Source organism: Aptenodytes patagonicus, chromosome 13, assembly GCF_965638725.1.
Source record: "Aptenodytes patagonicus chromosome 13, bAptPat1.pri.cur, whole genome shotgun sequence".
NCBI classification, from domain to species: Eukaryota; Metazoa; Chordata; class Aves; order Sphenisciformes; family Spheniscidae; genus Aptenodytes; species Aptenodytes patagonicus.
This window is the reverse complement of record NC_134961.1, coordinates 12,558,158-12,574,786: the sequence shown is the minus strand read 5'-3', so window position 1 is coordinate 12,574,786 and position 16,629 is coordinate 12,558,158. Positions and strand designations below refer to the sequence as shown.

General features: G+C 39.9%; 1 protein-coding gene across 1 annotated transcript in view; it reads left to right on the top strand.

Annotated features, from left to right (window-relative positions):
* Window positions 1–16,629, top strand: part of OTOA (otoancorin) — a 41,504-nt gene that overhangs the window by 11,246 nt on the left and 13,629 nt on the right. The window contains exons 10-22 of the mRNA XM_076350852.1: window positions 12–118; window positions 575–714; window positions 3,058–3,181; window positions 3,561–3,776; window positions 4,322–4,489; window positions 4,805–4,945; window positions 5,551–5,606; window positions 5,980–6,097; window positions 6,602–6,675; window positions 8,217–8,352; window positions 9,725–9,915; window positions 12,070–12,163; window positions 14,577–14,706. Of these exons, the coding sequence (XP_076206967.1) occupies window positions 12–118; window positions 575–714; window positions 3,058–3,181; window positions 3,561–3,776; window positions 4,322–4,489; window positions 4,805–4,945; window positions 5,551–5,606; window positions 5,980–6,097; window positions 6,602–6,675; window positions 8,217–8,352; window positions 9,725–9,915; window positions 12,070–12,163; window positions 14,577–14,706 (1,695 nt within the window). The remainder of the gene's footprint in view (window positions 1–11; window positions 119–574; window positions 715–3,057; window positions 3,182–3,560; window positions 3,777–4,321; window positions 4,490–4,804; window positions 4,946–5,550; window positions 5,607–5,979; window positions 6,098–6,601; window positions 6,676–8,216; window positions 8,353–9,724; window positions 9,916–12,069; window positions 12,164–14,576; window positions 14,707–16,629) is intronic.

Here is a 16,629-nt window from a genome sequence, read left to right as displayed (position 1 = left end):
ATACAAAACAGAGTTCAATGAATCAACTTCTTGGGTCAGTGCAGAAAACTTATGGATTTTGGGAAGATACATGGTCCATCTCCCGTTAGAAGAAATTCTGAAAATTAGTCTCAGTGAAGTAAGTAACAAAATGTGGTTGAATATATCATTGTCAAGTGATGTCAGCTACAAACAATATGAACACAAATGCAAATTTAAACATGAAAAAGAAGTTTATATATTTTAATTACTTAAATATAAAGTGAATCCAAATCCATTGTCAACCAAATATTCTTCTCTCTTTGGAATTTGAAAGTGCCTATCATTAATATGTAATTAATTATCTGTATCAGACTTCTGTGGCTTGTACTGTAAGAAAGATAGGGACCAATGATAGAAGACCCTCAAATTATTTGATAGTTTGACAGAGAATCGCTCACTTGGCTTTGCCCTCAAAAAATACGGTATTATCCAAATCTATCTTCTTCCTTTCTCTGTAACATGAGTGGAGTCAATTAATTTAGAGTGTCAAACATATTTTATTGGATGTAATTGTTTCATACTCCTGATGCGTGATTTTGTTTGTACTGGTCAGATAAGACTATTCATTAGCTATGACAATGCAACAAAGCAGTTGGACACAGTGTATGGTATCACACCAGAGCTTGCGCAAGCTTTCCTGGAAAGAATCAACTCATCAGGATTTGATATGAGAAACACTTCAACAATCTACAGGCAAGACTCCTTTTCTTTTTCTTTTATGGCTGTGTATGGAGAGAACGAATAAGTAAGAAGAAAAGAGAGGAGCAATAAGTAGCTGATGAAATTGTTGATGTGGCATAGCTTTTTCCTTCCAGCAGAAAAATCTAGGGTGAAATCCAACCCTGACTAGCAACAGTGAAGAATTGCTAATTTATGAATTTTTGGAGGTGTGCCTAATTTGCTAATGCAGTGAGGAGTTGTCTGTAGTATTAGTAGGACTACAGCAGTATCTGGGGGACCCAATCAAAGCTCCATCACATGGTACAGTACAGCAATAAAATAAATCGGGATGGTGGGACATGAGTTGCCTTGGCTGTTTGAATCACAGATGGCGGTGTTTGTGGAAATCATGTTACAGTTAGGATTTAAGGAGGAAATCTTAGCTCATGCCAGCCGGGACTGCAGGTGGTTAATTGGCATGGGTGTCACCAGAAAGGTCACACAGTGAAGAGGTGTGAAGCCCGTCCTGCTGTCCTCTTTACGTCCTGCAGGGTAGAGATGAGCCATGTTTAAATGCATGTGACTGTTGTGTGTAAGCAGGAAACTGCATTTTCAGGGCTGTCAAATCAGCACTGAACTTACTTTAACAATAATAAAAACCAAAATAAACTGCTCTTACTCATAAATATGCAGTGAGCATGAGCTACCTGCGAGAAAGTACTGTACTCCACATTTACATTTACACTGTCGCATAAATGGATGTATTTAGTCCCAAGACACCACTGTCTGAAGTTATTTGTAGTCTCCTTGGGGGATACCTTGGAGTTTTAAACTAACGGAGAATATGCATTATGGCTTCAGAGCTCCTGTCATTACTGCAATGTAACTCACTGACTTCCGTGAAGTATTGCTGATTGTTGGAGATGTAAGCGAGAGAAGAATTATGCCCACACTCTAAGTTTCAATGTCAGAAATCTTAAAAATTATTTTACCACTCATGAGAGGTGCCACATTCTCACAGATGAGAGAAATGTCATGCTCCATAATCCTTAATATATTCCATTTTTACAACATATTTTATATTACTCATTTTAACCATACTGATGATTTAAATGCACTTTTAAGAAGTAGTACTATTCATTGCTGCTAATCCCAAAGGAGATGAAGAGCTCTTGGTGGCTATGCAATAATGCATCAGAAGGTAATTATTTGCTATAAAAATGCAGTTATAGATGTTTCTTTCGTTTGTATGTTCGGTTGATGATGTCCCATGAATTCAGACAAGCTGCTGAAGCAGTATTTTGTTATATCGCTAAGCAGGTTGTTGTTGAGGAACTAAAGGAACTAAAAGCTAAGCCTTTCTGCACTGCAGAATTTTACTGAGTTTGTGATAGTGCTGCAGCATTGTCTGCTGTTGATTTAGTTCACATCTGGACATTATTGCCTAGGCTCTGCCTATGCCTGCATCATTGAATTGCCAAAAAACAGAGATGGTAGCAGGAAAGCTGGACTTTGTAGGTTCTTGTCCTGTGTAAATTATGAAAGCAAAGGCTAGTTGTTTACAGTGACAGGGGATCGATTCAGGCTTCCTACGAACGAATTCATCACCATCACTATGAAGTTTAAAGTCCAGAGAAAGCGATGCACAATTCAGACCTCCTTTGCAGGGCTGCAGGTAATGGCAGTAAATAAGCACAAGGCCTAAGTCGGAAGGCCACCTACAGCAGGTGCTTACCCTTGGTGGTATGACTACTTCTCTCCACCAACTATGGTTGTGGTTGTGCTTTACAGAGGTTAATGGAAACGCTGACTTTAATATTACAGCATGGGTACTGTGGAGCCAAATGAGCTCCACATCTGGTTCACAACACTGCCTTGCAAACTGCTGTGCTGGCACAACTAAGACAGTGAGCCTCAGCGCGTTTTCTCCTAGCCAGTGTCGAATTGTCAGGTCTCCATCCATCGGCCAGTCATACGTTTGATGCGAAATACAGCAGGCTTTGTTTAAACCCGAAATGATAAAGAGGCTATGTAATGCTCTAGCTGCTGCTCTGACACGTGAATGAGTTACGTTGCATGTGAAATCCAAGGTTAGCTGAGAAAATCCAGCCATGGACAAATGGAACCAGGAAAGTTAAATTTTTGACAGCACAAGCAATCTGGGTAGAGTTCAGCTGAATACAGAGAGCAGTGCATATGTCTCATACCCAAATTTCAGGCCATGTGGAGTTTTAAAGATTGCAGTTTAAGGCACTGGTGACAGACAGAAGTAACTCAAGTTTTGAGCACAAGTAGGGTATACCATACCATATTTCAGTTTCCTAAAAATGACACCTTTTATGTCAGAAGTTAGCTAATGTATTTTCTTCTATATAGGCTAGGTTTATTGGTTTGCTTTTATGATGACATGGAACAGATGGATGCTGCTGTGGCCCGGGCTTTGCTTCATCAAATGATTAAATGCAGTCAATTGAGAGGTTTCCAGGCTGAGGTTCAGAAGGTGGGTACAATGTTCGTTATTCTTGCCTAACCTAATCCTGGAAACAGCAGAGAAGTGACTTTCTTCTTGAATTTGGAAAGGAAAGAGTGAAAAATGACTGGGATCTAAGAAATAAGTGGAAATAGTTCTCGATCATACAACGCAAAGAATAAAAGCCCATTTTTGTTTTTTTACAGCGCTCATTCTTTTCTCATTCTGTTTCCTCCCATTCCATACTCTTTTGACAACTGTGGTTCTATTTCTGAACTTTTATGAAATGTGTGGTCACTAAATGGTTGCCAATGCCTATTCCAGAAACTCCAGTTAAAGTTTTGGGTGATAATGAAAATTGGTTCTTGGCAGATTTTTATTTCCCATCTGCTTTTTTTGTTTACATTAGCTGAAATCTCAACTCCTGAACATTGCCATGCAAAACCAGACACTGAATGATATCCTTGGATCTCTGTCAGATGCCGTGGTTGGGCTAACTTCAAGTCAGCTGGAATCTTTGTCACCTGACGCGGTGCATAATGCTATTGCAACATTAAACCAAGTCTCTGGGTGGGCAAAAAGCCAAGTTATGATTTTATCCAGTAAATACCTCTCTTATGAAAAGGTACCTCTATAACAGATTTCCTACCTTCTATTTTTAAAAGTGAAATGGCTTTTTCTCAACGATAACTGTAGATTTTGAAAAGTTTAGTACAAGACTTCTTTTTAGTACTGTTAGTGGTCTGAAAATTTTGTTTAAATCAAATAAAAACATCCAAGACTGTACCTCCCAAAGTAATTCTCTAGTAACAGAGAGAATGACTATTTGCATTTGGAGTTGTAGATATTATTTTGTCTGTATCACTGCCCTAGGCAGAATTTGCATGATCAGAGATCCCAGACTATATATTCAAATATACTGTAATGGAAGGAATCAGGATCCTCTCTGAAGTTTCAAAAAAAGGAGCCTCTGAGAAAATTGTTGCATTTGTTCCCTCAACAGTCTTGTCTGAACTGAATGAAATCTGATGAAAGTGCATCCCCAGGCAAGAAATTTATTAAGCATTCAACAATAATATTTTTGATTGATTTATTAACTTTTGCTTTTAAATATATCTGCTGTTCACAAGCCAGAAAACTTTCTGTTTGTTTCTGCTGTTACCTCTGCAGGTTTTATCATTTTATACTGTTAGTCAAATGGGCGCGCTGGTAACTGGTATTAGCACCCAGTCATTCTACAGCATGAACCCAAAGGACCTTTCTCAGATTATTCAAGGCACAACACCCCAGTACTTATCTGACTTATCGCCTGCACAACAGCAAGGGATCCTCAGGAAGGTGATTATAAACTTGCGTGTGTAGCAGGTTCTTTCTGTACAAGAGCACAATAACCAGATATGCAGAGCATGATTTAAAATGTTGTCACCGAGATACGTGTTTTAGCTCAATGGTTAATATTTCCAGTGTTTTTTTCTGAACACCAAGTATATTTTGAAGGCTGTCTCTTGCTTAGTGCTGTGGCATTTTTAATACTGACATGTTTTTCCTTTATCCTCTTAAGAGAAATATTACAGAGAATAGAAAGAAGGGCAAATCCTGTAAATCTAAGCGTCGGTTCTGAAATGCCATGTATTTATCTGTTCCTTTTTTTAGATAGCTGCATCTGGAGATTTTTCTTCATCAGTCAAAGATATACAAGGAGCTTTCTTTAAAGAAATATCTCTTTCTGATTTGTGGAAGCAGACTGGATATAATTCTTCAATGATGAAAGAAAAAGAACTAAGAAGAAGCCAGGTAAAAACTATTGTGCAGTTCCCATTCCACTGCAATTTAGTATGATGGGAGAATAGGAAAAGTGTTGTAATACATATGTGTTCAAGGAACATAGGTAAAAGGAAGGAACTGCCCCAAATATATCTTGACATAAACAACCAGAGGTCACTTAGAGCCTAGGCAGCATTATGAGACAATGTTACAGAAAGGGAAGCATTGATATGTTGGGTTTAAAAGTCTTCAAGATTCTGCCACATAAATTTTCTCTTTCCAGTACTGTATACTAGACATTTGCATGTACAGTCAGCCCTTTGGCTCTGTCCAGAGAGATGCAAGGTTGGACCAGACGATGTCCAGAGGTCCCTTCAAACCTAAATTATTCTGTGGTTGTGTGCCATGAACATGTTTAACATCATCCCATAGTGCCGGTCAGTGATGTCTTGTCTTGTGAAGAAGAAATTCAGCACTGGTTGCCAAACCTTTTGGTTGGCCAAACTGGACCATAGAAATGCCTTTAGAGTACGTAAGAGAGTTAAGCATACAAGAACCTTGCAGTAGTTGCAAGTATTGCCTCTTACAACTGAATTACCTAAGTTTAACTTTAAATATGGTGGGTTTTATTTCAGGCTTTGTGTCTGTATGAATTACTGTCTAAGAAAAACTATCCTGTTGACCTGCTAAGGTATGGATGATAGTCTCTCTTGAAATGGAGTTATAGTGTAGTTGTGTGATGAGAGCGACTTTGAGGTAAATGTAAACGCTGTGTGGTTATTTTGTACTGTCTTATGTTTATTCATTCCTTGATAATTCACCTTCCTCATTAAAAAGGGTCTCCAAATCTAAAATCTGGATCGAAGCATTGCAGAGGTTTTGGTATTTTAAGGCTCAGTCAATATTTTTCAATTTGATTACATTTTTACTTTCAATAGCCTTTCAATTACAAGAAAGGGGAAAGAGAGGTGGTCAAGAAACTGTATCTTAGGACATGGTTGTGGGGAGTAAGGACTAGATCCTGCTTAAATATTCAACAGATTGAACTTTGCTTTTCCTATCAGCACAGGACAGCTTGTGAAAGGAGTAACTTGTCAACTCATTGAAAGTATGGGAATGGACTTTTTTTTAAACACTTTTAAATTCTTTGAAAAGAATCTTCATCTGCTTTCTCCCTATCAGGTAAAACAAAAAAAAGACTTTGTGTGCATAAACATACTACCCAATATCCACACTGTAGGTAAATTAGAATTTGGTTAATTCTATTTTCGTGTTTTTCAGAATCTTTTGTGTGTGAACTTGTCTGTTAACATATGTCATTTAAATCTTTTATGTGTGAATTCGTCTGTTATCATACTTCATTTTGACAATTTCATTTGTCACTTAAAAATTGCAAGAAATTTCTACAGTTCTTCTAACTTGCTAATTCAGGAGTAATCTGGAAATATATATACGTTTCGAAAACATACAAATGCTCTCATGCACCCGAATATAGGATATTTCATCTCTGATGTCTACAAAAAGAAAATTCTTAACTACTTTAAAAAATCCAAAGAAAAATGCTCCCTGAAGATAATATGCACAGTTTTATATATGCTAATTTATAAGCTGTAATAAACAAATCATATTTTCATTATTCCTCAAAATTTCCAAATGTTTAAGATCTTAAATTTTTGTTGCTTTTAGGTTAATTGTTTGGCTTGGAAGTTTTGGAAAGTCTCCAATGCATCTATTCCTCCCTTCCTCTTATCGGTGCTTCCGTAAGTTACATCTTATGACACCTTAAGTTACTGCATTCGTAGCAGTACATTCAGAGTAGTCCTTCTAAGCACTTTTTTAATAACGTCTTCACTCCTAAGAAAACTGATGATTCAAACAAATGGTAATTTATAAAAAGTGGTCACTGACTGTAGCCAAACTCTGTGTCAAGTGAAAGTTGATAATACCCGATGTCTTTTAGTATAGCCCATTTTTGTCACAATTATGGATTCCTTTGCATCCTTGAAATCAGTCCCCCTTGAAGCGCTCAGTGCGCAGGCTGAATCACCGTGCAGTGGTGTGACAGCAATGAAAAAGCTTGTAATGTTGCTGCTTATACTGTTGCTGATGTCTGCTAAAATAAAGGGATTAATTCGTTGGGCTTTCTTGAGCATAATTGTTTAGAGTCACAAAACTAACTTAAATGTAGTTTATGCTGGATATTTTTTTTTCTTTTTTTTTTTTTCCCCTAGGTTGTGAAACTTGGTTTGCTTATTTGTTTAGGGTTTTTTTCCGAGAGTGGATATGTAAGACAAAGCCATTGGGTACTGCCCAAGCATATTGCTCTGTATGGTTAAAAACATTTCAGTGTGTTTAAAGACATTTTTGTAAGTAAGTTAGCAAAATGTTGCATTATGTAAATAGCCAAGTAATATTCAGTGACAGCTTTTTTCCTTAGAAAAGAAAGTAATAATTGTACCTGGATAGGAACCTCCTGAATTGTACAACTTGTTAATCCCCCTTTTTCTTTATTTCTTTCTTCCTACGTGCTTAAAGGCATAAAAGGGAATGAGAACTATTCTTTTCCTGGAATATTTTTAATTGAAAAAAAAGTAAGAAAAGAAAAGGATTCTGTTTGAAAAGGCATTACTATTTAAAAACAATAAAAGAATAATTATAGAAAGACTTTAATACAAGGCTTTCTACAAACTGCAGCACCAAGTTATTTGGCCAACAATTGCATGTTGCTTGTTCAGGGCCATCAGAAGTTGCTGGTGCTCTTGTCTACAAACCCTGGTAAGGCTGGGCTTGAGCAGCTTTGGGATGTGGCTTTATTTGCAAAGGCTGTCTGCCACTCTGGGTGGAGAACAGCATCATTTTGTTTAATTTGGCAGGCCTTCTTAGACTTTGATAAAAAGGAAGCCTACTCTAAAACTACTTACTGTCCTTAAGCCACCCACCACATCTTCATTCATCAGAGAATTATTCCTGACAAAAAAGAGAAAGGGGAAAAGTTTCTGAACTGTAGGCAGTCTTGTTTCATATGGTGTTAAAGCATCTCAGAGCACTTTCATCCACTTGCAGCTATTTATAACCCTTAGTCATTTTTTGAAGTGAGGTTGACGTGCTGATGAACTGGAAGACAAGATGTAAGTTAAAGTAAGGTGTGGAGTGATTGCAACATTTCTGGCCTGGCTGGTTTATAATTTTTCAAGTCCAGCCTTGTCTCTAAATTTTTACGTCATCACAGATTTTATGGGTGTGCTTATGGGTGTATGAAGGTCAGGTTTACATTCTGAGACCATTTGAATTCTTTCTGCAGGATTGAATACCTGGAGTATGTCTCAGGCCCTTTGTGTGTTCCTTTCATTGAAAGCCTGGGGAAGACTGAGATGGACCTTTTGAATCCAAGCCTTCACAAAAAGAACGCTGTCCTGCAAAAAGTACAGGAGTGCTTGGTAGGTATGGCTAGGAGGGGTCAGCAGTGGAGGGGGAGCTGCAAAAAAAGTAATCTGTAATCAGCCACTGATAATTCCAAGCTAAGTGAGAGTGGTCGATTAGTTTTCTCTCCCTTTATTGTCATGTGGTGCATCACAAAGTTATCCTGCCTACTTGTACTCTCCGGTCCGCATGCGCACACCCATGGTCTCTTCTATACAGACAGCAACCTGAGGCACAGGCTCTCCTGCTCTGTGTTTGTGCGGTGAAATCATAGCTGATGGGCTCTGAGCGCCCAAAAGGGAATAACACAGCATGCTAATTTCTTCATCCTCACAAGCAAGAGCAGCTTAGACTATCGCCTAGCTCAGAGAAGCTCTTAGTGCCAAGGCCCCAAGCAACCTGCTGTAGCTGACCTGATCTGAGCAGGGGAGTTGCACCTGGTGACCTCCAGAGGTCCCTTCCAAACTCAGCCATTCTGGGGTTCTGTTTGCACATATTACTGTACTGCATTTCATACAGTAATGTCAGTCACCATCTACGTAAGTTCTTGACTTACCCATCTGTATTCTTATGGTTTTTTCGTGTACTGTTTCAATTTTATTGTTCCCTGCCTAAGGAAACCTTTTTATAGCTTCCTTAACAATTTTCCTTGACTCCATGCATGTTACAAAGCATTCTCATGAGATGTCATTGCTGACCACAGTGAACTGGCCGGGTTCTGACCCATTTGCACCTGGAGCTGTTCCCCCTTGCTCCAAGCAGTGCTAGTCCTGTAGAGCTGTGCGTGGCACAGGTAGCTCCACAGGAGAGGTGGTGGTACCAGGAGGATTATGTGACTTCTGCTGTCTGAGAGCTGCAGCAGTCACCAGTTTTTAGGGGAAACGTTCTTTGATGTAGCTGTGAATATTCATGTCCTTGTACATACTAACTAGGCCTATAATCCCTCGTGTTTTGGCAGCTGCTTGAGAAACCCCTCAGAGCTAAGCCTTCTGACAGCAAGAGCTTGTGGCCCCTTTGCCACAAGGGGCCACGTGAGGGCCCTCCCGCCAGGCAGAACTGCACCACCTCTGCAGGTGTTGGGTGGTCACCTGGATATAGAGATTGTGGCAGGAGATTTAGTTTTAATTATTTTTTTGTGTGTGCTTCAATATAGAATAAAGAATACACTGAAAGCTCTGACAAGTGCTTATTAAATATCACCAGTTGCATTGGTAAAAGCAAAAAGTATAGCAGTCTCGGCAGAAACTGTAGATTAAGTGACCAGTGCAAACTGTTGTGTCTTTGTTCCTTAAAGGGTCACAGAGCTTAAATGTGTTGTGATGCAGTTGAGTGATACAGGGCAAGAGCCAAGATTAGCTCTGCCAACAAGGTAAATGCTTCTTGTTTCAGAACGGCTCCATTGCTGATGAATATGATGTTGATCTACTTGGAAATCTAATCTGCCACTTACCTCCAGCCTTTCTACGTGGCAGAATGTCCCTGAAGGCAATGGCAACAGCCCTTCATCAATTCAAACTCTGCCAACAGCTCAGCCACGAGCAGAAGACTGAAATTAAATACAAACTCCTCGAGTTATATGGGTAAGGTATTAGATACACCGCCTTGCTTATGCTGATGGTTAAGCCATGCAAATACCAACCGTTTGCTTTGCCCAGATAGAGCTGCAATGAAAACAACACAAAGCAACTTCTATCACTGGCTGACCTTGGGGTCTCTGTTCACTAGAATGACATTTCTCTTCTTGTGTGTAACACGGTAACTGTGGAACAAAATACAACCCCAGGGACACCCTGCATGACTTAAGTCCCAGAGGAAAAGGGAGAAAGTGTAATGTTTGAGGAGGGGCAGGCAAACAGACTCTCTGGCATGGCAAGAGAAAGGGCGTTACAGGCAAAGAATGGCGCAGGAATGCAAAGAATGGGAAAATGGAAGTGGGATACTCAGTGTGCTGGTGTGAGAAGAGAAATAAAGAAGACTGCAAGCACCTGTGGCAATGGGAGAGAGCTAGAAAAGAAGCAGAGGGATGTAAAGTTCAACCAACTGAAGCAACAAAGCGGACAGCATGTTAGATGTCATTAATGACTCAGATTAGGAGGCTGATTGGAACCACACTGCTGCATCAGTCATGCAAAAAACAAAGCCATCCTCTATCTGGCAAGAATATACTGTTTCTCTCTTGCATTGTCTCTTAGAAGTATCTTGCATTTGAAAAGGGAGACTGAATGCATAGTTTCTAACCATCCCTTCAGCCCCAAAGTCTGTCACTTTATCCACCTAATCATTTTAGTTGCTCATTCAGCTTCCTCCTCGTCAGCATTTTTCTGGTAATGGAATAGCTATATTTTCCACCAGATCCCATCCCTGCATTAATCCTGATACAGATCCATTTTATTGAATCATGACACACTGTGCTAAATAATATTTTATTTATTTTGTTTTATTTTATTTAGAAAATATTTGTCTAGTCAAACATCCTCATAGTGGAGCAACCAACCAAATAATGTTTTCTGTGAGAACATGCACTAGTAACAGATTTGTTACTACCATCTTCTTCAGGATTTTTCAGGCTGAAAATTATTTATCCAAGCGCTTTCTTAAGTCAACCACCAACTGGGTTGGTTAACATTTGTCAGATTTGTGTCAAACAAACAGGCCAAACCTGCATAGTGCTAAGCTACATACATTTTGAAACACACAGCACCACTCAGAACTGAACCTGAACTTAATGTTTAAGACCTGAAATTCCTACAAATAATTTAGCATGTTATGTCAAGGGATATGGTACCTATCACAGAACTGATCTCTCATACAGAAATGGCATAGGTGTCATTAGATGTGGCTCTCCAAGGTGTTAGATCTGCCTTCCATAACTCTTGATATTGCAGATGAATGAAATAGCAGACAGTAAAAACAGAGCTAATAAGGTATGGATTTAAATCTTCTGTTCCATCACCTATGTTTCATGTTTCTGTCCCTTAGTTTTAAAAAGGCAGCATTAGCAGCAGACTGGTGCCACACTGAGTTACTTTCCTGAGTTGTTTAGTGAACTCAATATTTTCAGAATGAGGGGGAAACTGTCCACTTCTCCTAAGTGTGCATGGACCTGTTTTTCAGAAATGTTGAGCACCCGCAGCTCCTGCTGACATCAGGGAATGTTACAGTTGGCCAACACCAATGAAAAACAGCCCCTGTACACCTGCAAACAGTTAAATATTGGAATAGAGGAGGGGGTTTTTTAATTTATAAGCAAGTACTGGCAAGTGTTGCTTGCTTGAAGTATTAGCCACATTGGTCCTTAGGATAAGATTCTTGGAAAAAAGATGGTTTCAATTTTGGTTATGAGGTTTCTGCTTCTCTTTTGATACCATTTTGCAGACTACTATTGCAGTATGAACCTGATAGAAAATGGTAAATTTTCTTTTAAAAAAAGAATTATTTCTCCTTGCTTGAAGACTGTAGTGCTAAGAATACTATGACTATTGAGGGAGAGAGAGCGCTCCATTACCACAATATTTGAAGGCTTTCTCTAAATATATTGAGAATTCCACTAATGCCCTATATATCACAGAGAGATGAGAAAATGCAATCTGATGTTAATAAGCATGAATCATCACATTGGCATAGAAGTGTCTGTGTTTCTTATATGATACAGTATAAGAAAAACTCTGAAGTTTTAGTATAACTTTGATTGCAAACTTTCTTCATTGATATAATTTTCCAAAATGTTTCTTCAGCTCCCCAAACAACTGGACAGCTGAAACAACATTAGATGTTGGACCATTCATAGCTCTGATGTCAAAAGGGGAATTAAACGTTCTTGCTGAAAAGGTATGTTTTTATTATAATTTTTAAATTTGTAAAAAATAATGTTAGAATTTGGATTTGTGAATGTCATCATAATCAAGTCTAAATTATGTAACCTGAATGCTAAACTAGGTAAATAATTCTCTTGGCAAGGAACCCTGTGTTAATGTTTCACACATTCTTGACTCCATCAAAATTTCTGAGATCTATTCTTGAAAGTAATGGTAGTATAAACAATTATTTGCACATATACAATGATAATTCTACATTGTCCTGTAGGGAAAAAAAATGGTGCATTTATAGTGACGCAGACTCAAACATTTTTAGTACTTTACACCTTGCAGTGTTGTTTCCTCCATTCCCCTGCCTTCCAACCATAAAAGTTATGTTTCTTATCCTGTTAATAATGGGATCATAGAATCATTTAAGTTGGAAAAGACCTTTAAGGTCATCAAGTCCAACTGTTAACCTAGCGCTGCCAAGCCCACCACTAAACCATGTCCCTAAGCAACCACATCTTCACGTCTTTTAAATACTTCCAGGGACGGTGACTCAACCACTTCCCTGGGCAGCCTGTTCCAATGCTTGACAACCCTTTAGGTGAAGAAAGTTTCCCTAATATCCAAACTAAACCTCCCCTGGCGCAACTTGAGGCCATTTCCTCTTGTCCTATTGCTTGTTACTTGGGAGAAGAGACCGACCCCCACCTCGCTACAACCTCCTTTCAGGTAGTTGTAGAGAGCGATGAGGTCTCCCCTCAGCCTCCTTTTCTCCAGGCTAAACAACCCCAGTTCCCTCAGCCGCTCCTCAGCAGACTTGTTCTCCAGACCCCTCACCAGCCTCGTTGCCCTTCTCTGGACACGCTCCAGCATGTCGACGTCCTTCTTGTAGTGAGGGGCCCAAAACTGAACACAGTATTCGAGGTGCGGCCTCACCAGTGCCGAGTACAGGGGCACGATCACTTCCCTACTGCTGCTGGCCACACTATTTCTGATACAGGCCAGGATGCCATTGGCCTTCTTGGCCACCTGGGCACACTGCCGGCTCATGTTCAGCCGGCTGTCGACCAGCACCCCCAGGTCCTTTTCCAACAGGCAGCTTTCCAGCCACTCTTCCCCAAGCCTGTAGCGCTGCATGGGGTTGTTGTGGCCGACGTGCAGGACCCGGCACTTGGCCTTGTTGAATCTCATACAGTTGGCCTCGGCCCATCGATCCAGCCTGTCCAGGTCCCTCTGCAGAGCCTTCCTACCCTCGAGCAGATCAACACTCCCGCCCAACTTGGTGTTGTCTGCAAACTTACTGAGGGTGCACTCGATCCCCTCGTCCAGATCATTGATAAAGATATTAAACAGAACTGGCCCCAATACTGAGCCCTGGGAAACACCACTTGTGACCAGCCGCCAACTGGATTTAACTCCATTCACCACAACTCTTTGGGCCCGGCCATCCAGCCAGTTTTTTTACCCAGTGAAGAGTATGCCCATCCAAGCCATGAGCAGCCAGTTTCTCCAGGAGAATGCTGTGGGAAACGGTGTCAAAGGCTTTACTAAAGTCTAGGTAGACGACATCCACAGCCTTTCCCTCATCCACTAAGTGGGTCACCTTGTCATAGGAAGAGACCAGGTTAGTCAAGCAGGACCTGCCTTTCATAAACCCATGCTGACTGGGCCTGAACACATCAAATTAGCATTTACTCATGTGGCCCTTTGCCCTAGGGCCAGTGTAGCACACATAACAATAACTGATAGACTCAGCATTGCACTTTGTAGTTTCTTTGCCCTCTTTAGTTCTTATAATCTTATAATTTTTATGTGTAGGAGTAAAATATACTGGAATGAGGAATTCATTCTTCAGCAGAAATATGTGAGCACAGTCAGCAACTTCTCCTCAGGAGATAATGCTTATAATTGTCCAAATAGAATAGGACTCTTCAACTGAAAGGAAGGTGTCTAGCAAGGTGGAGGAGAGAGGTCAAAAAAGCCTAAAAAAGGTGAACAGGTTAAAGTTATTTCTCATAATTTAATTGGGTCCCTATCCTCAATTCTTACACTTATCTGGCAAATTTAAGGCAAACAAAACAAAGTACTTTCCGTACTGCACATACTAAAATGGTGGAACTCATTGCTACAGCAGGGTCTGGACACAGACTCCAATCAGGCAGTGCTCAGGTGTTGCCAGAAGCTAAGAGGGCATACAAGAGGGAGAATCACTCAGAATTTGCTTTGTTTCTAATTTTTTTTCCCCCTCGAACATATTCTGTTGACCTTTCAGTAGCAGCCAATTTACTCTCCTCTTCTGAAACATCTGCACAAATAGGAAGGAGGCTGAGCTATTACTAACCCCTACTTTGCTGAGGTCTGCGCAAGTCTTTCTCTGCAAATTGATTTGTTTTAAAAGGGAGAAAGAAGTCTTATTTATTCTTTCTTTCCCTTTGAAGTTTCCCGATATCATTTTACAAATAGCAAAGACAATTGGACCAATTTCTTCAGCTGAAGAGCTTCTATCAACTGTATTTGAATCTGTCTCCAATGCCACTGCCAACACTGAATCATCTCTCAGCAGACCTGGTCAGTATTTCACCTGGTATCTGTGTGAAGTGCCAGATTTACAATGGTACCATTTTGGGCTGTGATGGTGCAGTTCAAACAGACTTGTTGTTTCACCTTGTCATCAAATACATTCTGAGAAGCCAGAAAATAAAAAGTAAAGCATTGAGTAACTTGAAGAGGTTCAGACTTCTAGCAAAAACAGTGAGAGTCTTCGTTCTGTTGCCCATAGTTGTCTCATGCATTGACCAATTGCTGAAACACTTAATTTCATTACAGGATTGTATGATTAAACATCTCCTGGAATGTTCCTGAGTGCGCAAAGAAAAAAGATGAACTATTTTAATTAGAGGGTTTTGTTTATTTTTACTTTTACTTTCCTTTGTAATCTAAGTGAAAATCCTTGAATTAAAAAGCTGTGAAGGTGACAAGTTACTGTTGTGCCAAAAGATTGCACATAGTTAATCCTTTGCCAGACATGAGCATATGTTGACTCGGCTGTTCTTAAATCTGACATTGGTGGCACTGTGTTTTGTCTGTCCAAACGGACAAAGTTTGTAATAATCTAAGAGGTATTTTAATTAGCAACCAAACTAATCTATTAGAATCTCTGGTGACAAATGGATCATTTTCTTTGTATAAGGTACATACTTTGACTATATTCTACTATTATAATAACTGTATCCTTTCTCTTACTTGAAATTCACCCAGGCAGAATTTTTAAGCTATGCCATCCTGTGCCATGGAAAGCAACCCTGCTGTGGGGGAGGCTTTTAAAAGCACTAATGGGAATTTAGACCCCAACAATTTCAAGGAGTTTGGTACCGTCTGCCTTTATGTCTTTGAAAACCTCCCCATTGGTTCTCTGCCTAACAGAATACAGGTCCAAGCTCTCAGCAAGCCCTGAGGCACCATGGAAATCCGTCTGCTTGTATAACAGCAACTCTGAATGATGACTGTGTCCCTGGGAATGAATTTGCTCCTGATAATGCTGTATCCATACACAGAGAGAGACAGAGGATGTTCTACAGAGTTGTATTTTTGCATAGCCTGAAAAAAACCATGACCTCTGTTGATCAGAGGAGTCATTACACAATTATCATGCTCTAAAAAAGCAGAATCGAGCTGGTGGAATAGCAGAGTATTAGTCCATCTGTATGCATGAAATTCACTCTTCCTTGAACAAGTAAACCATCAGATCATAAATCATATTTCTTTAGACACAGGCCACAGGACTAAAGGTTCAGCATCAGGTATTTCAGTATGCTTGTGTCCTTATGTGTGCTTTTTTAGGCCTCTGGATCACAACAACGTGAAGCCCGAAGACTTCTCTAATCAGACTAACTCATGTCCAGTGCAGTTGCGGAGCTGTCTCATCTTCATTGCAAGACCATTATAAACCTGCCAGTGAAGCTAATGATCTTTGTCAAAGGATCACTTGGCTCTAAGGCTATGGAGGCTTTTCATTCTTCACTCAGGGTGCATGAGTTCACCTGGGGGGGAGTCTGGGAGATGAAAAATTGAAGGATTGTTTGTGCTAGTCTAAGAAATACTTCTGCAGTCCAAGTGTGCTATTGAAGTTCTGTTACCAAACATAATCTTATCAACTGCACACAACTCACATGGTGGTTTCAATAAGGAATGAAGTTTTATGACTGATTTGTAAATCACTAGAAAATTGGGTATTATGAAAATGGCTCTAGAATAACACTGATGCTCTTCATGCTACCAACCTGCTATTTTACATTTCCCACAGTCCAGTTCTGAGCTAATATTAACAACAGTAACAATTACCAGGGACAGAGTTCTTGCATCTATGTCTACATCAAGATAAAAACAAAGGTGGTGCTTAAGGTAAGATGGAACATACGAGGCAAAACTCAGGAACCGTGTGTCTGAGGTGCTACCAGCAAGCAGTGGCAGTGCTGGAAAAAGAATTCAAGT